This window comes from Poecilia formosa, unplaced genomic scaffold (genome assembly GCF_000485575.1).
Source record: "Poecilia formosa unplaced genomic scaffold, Poecilia_formosa-5.1.2 Scaffold347, whole genome shotgun sequence".
NCBI lineage: Eukaryota > Metazoa > Chordata > Actinopteri > Cyprinodontiformes > Poeciliidae > Poecilia > Poecilia formosa.
The window spans coordinates 314,532-317,545 of record NW_006800286.1 but is presented as its reverse complement, the minus strand read 5'-3'; the positions used below and the strand labels follow the sequence as shown (position 1 = coordinate 317,545).

Sequence of the window (3,014 nt, the reverse complement as noted above, 5' to 3'; positions counted from 1 at the left end):
ATCTGTAGAATAACCAGATGTGACTCTAAACTATCACTGACCTGTGGATGATTTTAATGGAAATATTTTTCTTAATTGAATGTTTAACATCTGAATCAAACTCTACTTCAACATTTCCTGAAGTTATGGTTGTAAATATATTTTACCACAAGCTGTTTTTGTGAAATCAATCACATAACAGGTGAAGACGGGAAAAGACCCCAATTTAACAGAATGTGTAACATCGACGGACTTAAACCGTACAAAGATTATATCTGTAAAGTCCGTACCATCTACAACCAGACAACATTAAATGAGACTACAGCTGAAGTAAAAACTGAGCCTGGAAGTAAGTAACCAAGAATCTTTTTTATTTTAAAACATCAATGCAATCTACAAACACCAACTGCTTTAAGTTAAACTAAAACTTGATATTTGTTTATTTTATTTATTTGCTTTCTTTTCTTTCTTTTAGGAAACTCTTCTTTAACAATTTAAATATATATTAAATATATATTTTTTATTTTCAAACAATGTAAGTTTTATTGCTAACCAGCTGAACTAATATTGATTTGAAAATCATTATCCTTCTCCAGGTTTTCTTCATTCATGCAAAAATAAGTTACATTGTTTTAGTGATTGTTTTTAACACACAAAATCCACGAAAATTAAAGAAATGCTAAAACTAACGAGTTACAGATGAGGCTGTCTACAATTACTGCATTGTTAGATTCAGATTGTAGCATTGCTCCATATACTTTTGTTGTAAACTGTGAAAATAATAATAAGTTATCTTAGGTCCAGATGTTCATCTTTATGATGTTTAACTCTGGAGAGAAAAACCAGGATTAATACAATTATTAGAGAAATCCATGTTTATAAATTACATTTCATTGGTAAAGAAAAAAATATTGCCTATATAGATAATCAGTAATTTCTCTTTCTGGTCATGTACATTTTAGACTAAAAATATTAAGAGAAACATGTATATTAATAATTCTGTATTAGTCATTAAAAAGTTTAAATAAATCAGTTATTACAAATCTGATCACGTTTTCTTTTTAAATCTTTCTTATATTTTAGTGTGCTTCTAAGATTTTCACTAAAAAAAGTTTTCCTCTCCATGTCTGTGAGTCTTACTATGTGTCCACTCTCTTCTTCTTACAGTACCAATACTAAAAGGAGCTCTTGAGGTTCAAAATCCAGTGAACAATGCAATCAAAGTGTCATGTGGAAATCCAACAATTGAACTTAATGGACCACAGGAAAAACAGAAATACATCGCAAATCTTCATGGTTTTCCTGAGAAGGAACTGAAAAACTCAAGGTGTGAATTTGAATTCACAGACCTGAGTTATTTAACATCCTACACAGTGGAGGTTTGTTTAANTACACTGGACAAAGGCCTTTCAGGGAAACAAGAGTTACAGGGATAACTGAGTCTGGAAGTAAGTAACCAAGAAAATATGTTTTCTGAAATAATAATATAATCTACAAACACTGTCTGTTTTAAATTAATTTGATATGAATTTGTTTGTTTTTATGCTTTGTTTGGCTAAGGGTATATAAATGTTATCTCTTAGGAAATGCAGCTCTTCTGTAGCAAATTAAGTCAGAAATTTAGTTTTTAGGTTCAGGGACACAAAGTCACTCCTTCATAGGTTAACATTTTTAAAAGAGAGTTTTATTGAAATCCATTTGAGTTCTGATGATTCTGAAAATCATTCTTTCATCTGGATTTCCATTCATACAAAAACGTTATTTTGGTTTCAAAACATAAAATGCATCTCAACATATTCCATCATTGTAAAGTTCTGCAGAGAGAGAAATAATAACAAGTTAGTTTAAGATCAGAAATTCATCTTTATTATGTCTAATCCTGGAGAGTCACAGCAGCTTCAACACAAAGCTGGTGTAATTCTCCAGCTTTGTGTTGAATAATAAAGAAATCAATGTTTATAAATCACATATGGTTGATAAACAGCAAAAAATAATTTAGCAATTACATTGAGTGCTCTTAATAATTTTTTTTATTTCATGACTGCAGATACAATTATTAACATTTATCTATCTGCATCTGTAAGTCAGATTTTTTTTCAATTTCTGTTCAAGATTTGATCAGTTACAAATCTGGCCAAGTTTTTTTTCTTTTTAAATAATTTTCATATTTTGTTTTGCTTCTAAGACTCTTGTAGAAGGAAAATATTTTCCTCTCCATGTGTTTGTCCTGATATTTATCCTCTCTCTTCCTCTTTCAGTACCAGAACTACCTCATAACGTTGTCGTGACAGTTCCAGAGAACAATAAGATCCAAGTGACATGTTCATTAAAATACATTGATTTTAATGGACCAGACAGAAAATTCATTGCACAACTTCAAGGTGATCCTGGCAGCAGAAGGTTTGACAGAACATGTCGATTTGAATTTGAAGATCTGAGCTACTTAACATCCTACACAGTGGAGGTTTGTAATAACAAGGATCAGCTTCATGAAGAAATTCTGGTTTTATTACTTAATTTAATTTGGATGTTTTGAATCTTAACAAGAATCATTCTGTTATTATAGGTGTTTACATTCAATGGATATTTTACCAGTGGACCTGTGAGAAGCCAGGCTGATACTAGATGTACGTGTTGCTTATATAAGTAACAATCAGTGTAAATAAAACCAAACTCACTTTGTTCACAGTAACTTCAATATTAACGGTTGATTGACCTTTTATAAATGTTTCACACAGTCAACAGCAAAGCCCTCATTGGCAGTTTGCTCTTCCTCATTATCTTCATCATCCTCTGTGTGGCGTTCTTCATCAGGACGATGAGAAAATCTAGAAAGTAAAATCTATTCAGCTTTCATATTTCTGTTTGTTGATTTTCATTGTTAATTCGATCATGTTTTCTGAAATTAATCTTCTGACTCGACTGATTTTCTCCACAGTGATGATGGAGAACAGAAGCTCTTCTCAACAGTCAGTGAGTAAATTTCATGTATGATCACATGAACATAATAAACAGCATGTTTAATATCAGAGTTG

The 3,014-nt window shown here is 31.0% G+C and overlaps 1 protein-coding gene and 1 long non-coding RNA gene across 2 annotated transcripts in view; both read left to right on the top strand.

Annotated features, from left to right (window-relative positions):
- Positions 1-1,158, top strand: part of LOC103153366 (uncharacterized) — a 39,225-nt gene extending 38,067 nt beyond the window's left edge. Inside the window, exon 9 of the mRNA XM_016661874.1 lies at positions 1,147-1,158. Coding sequence (XP_016517360.1) covers positions 1,147-1,158 — 12 coding nt within the window. The remainder of the gene's footprint in view (positions 1-1,146) is intronic.
- Positions 1,159-1,361: 203 nt separating this feature from the next.
- Positions 1,362-2,609, top strand: LOC107833225 (uncharacterized). Its single transcript, XR_001658945.1, has 3 exons — positions 1,362-1,427; positions 2,238-2,443; positions 2,546-2,609. It is a non-coding gene; the product is annotated as an uncharacterized LOC107833225 (long non-coding RNA).
- The last annotated feature ends 405 nt before the right edge of the window (positions 2,610-3,014 follow it).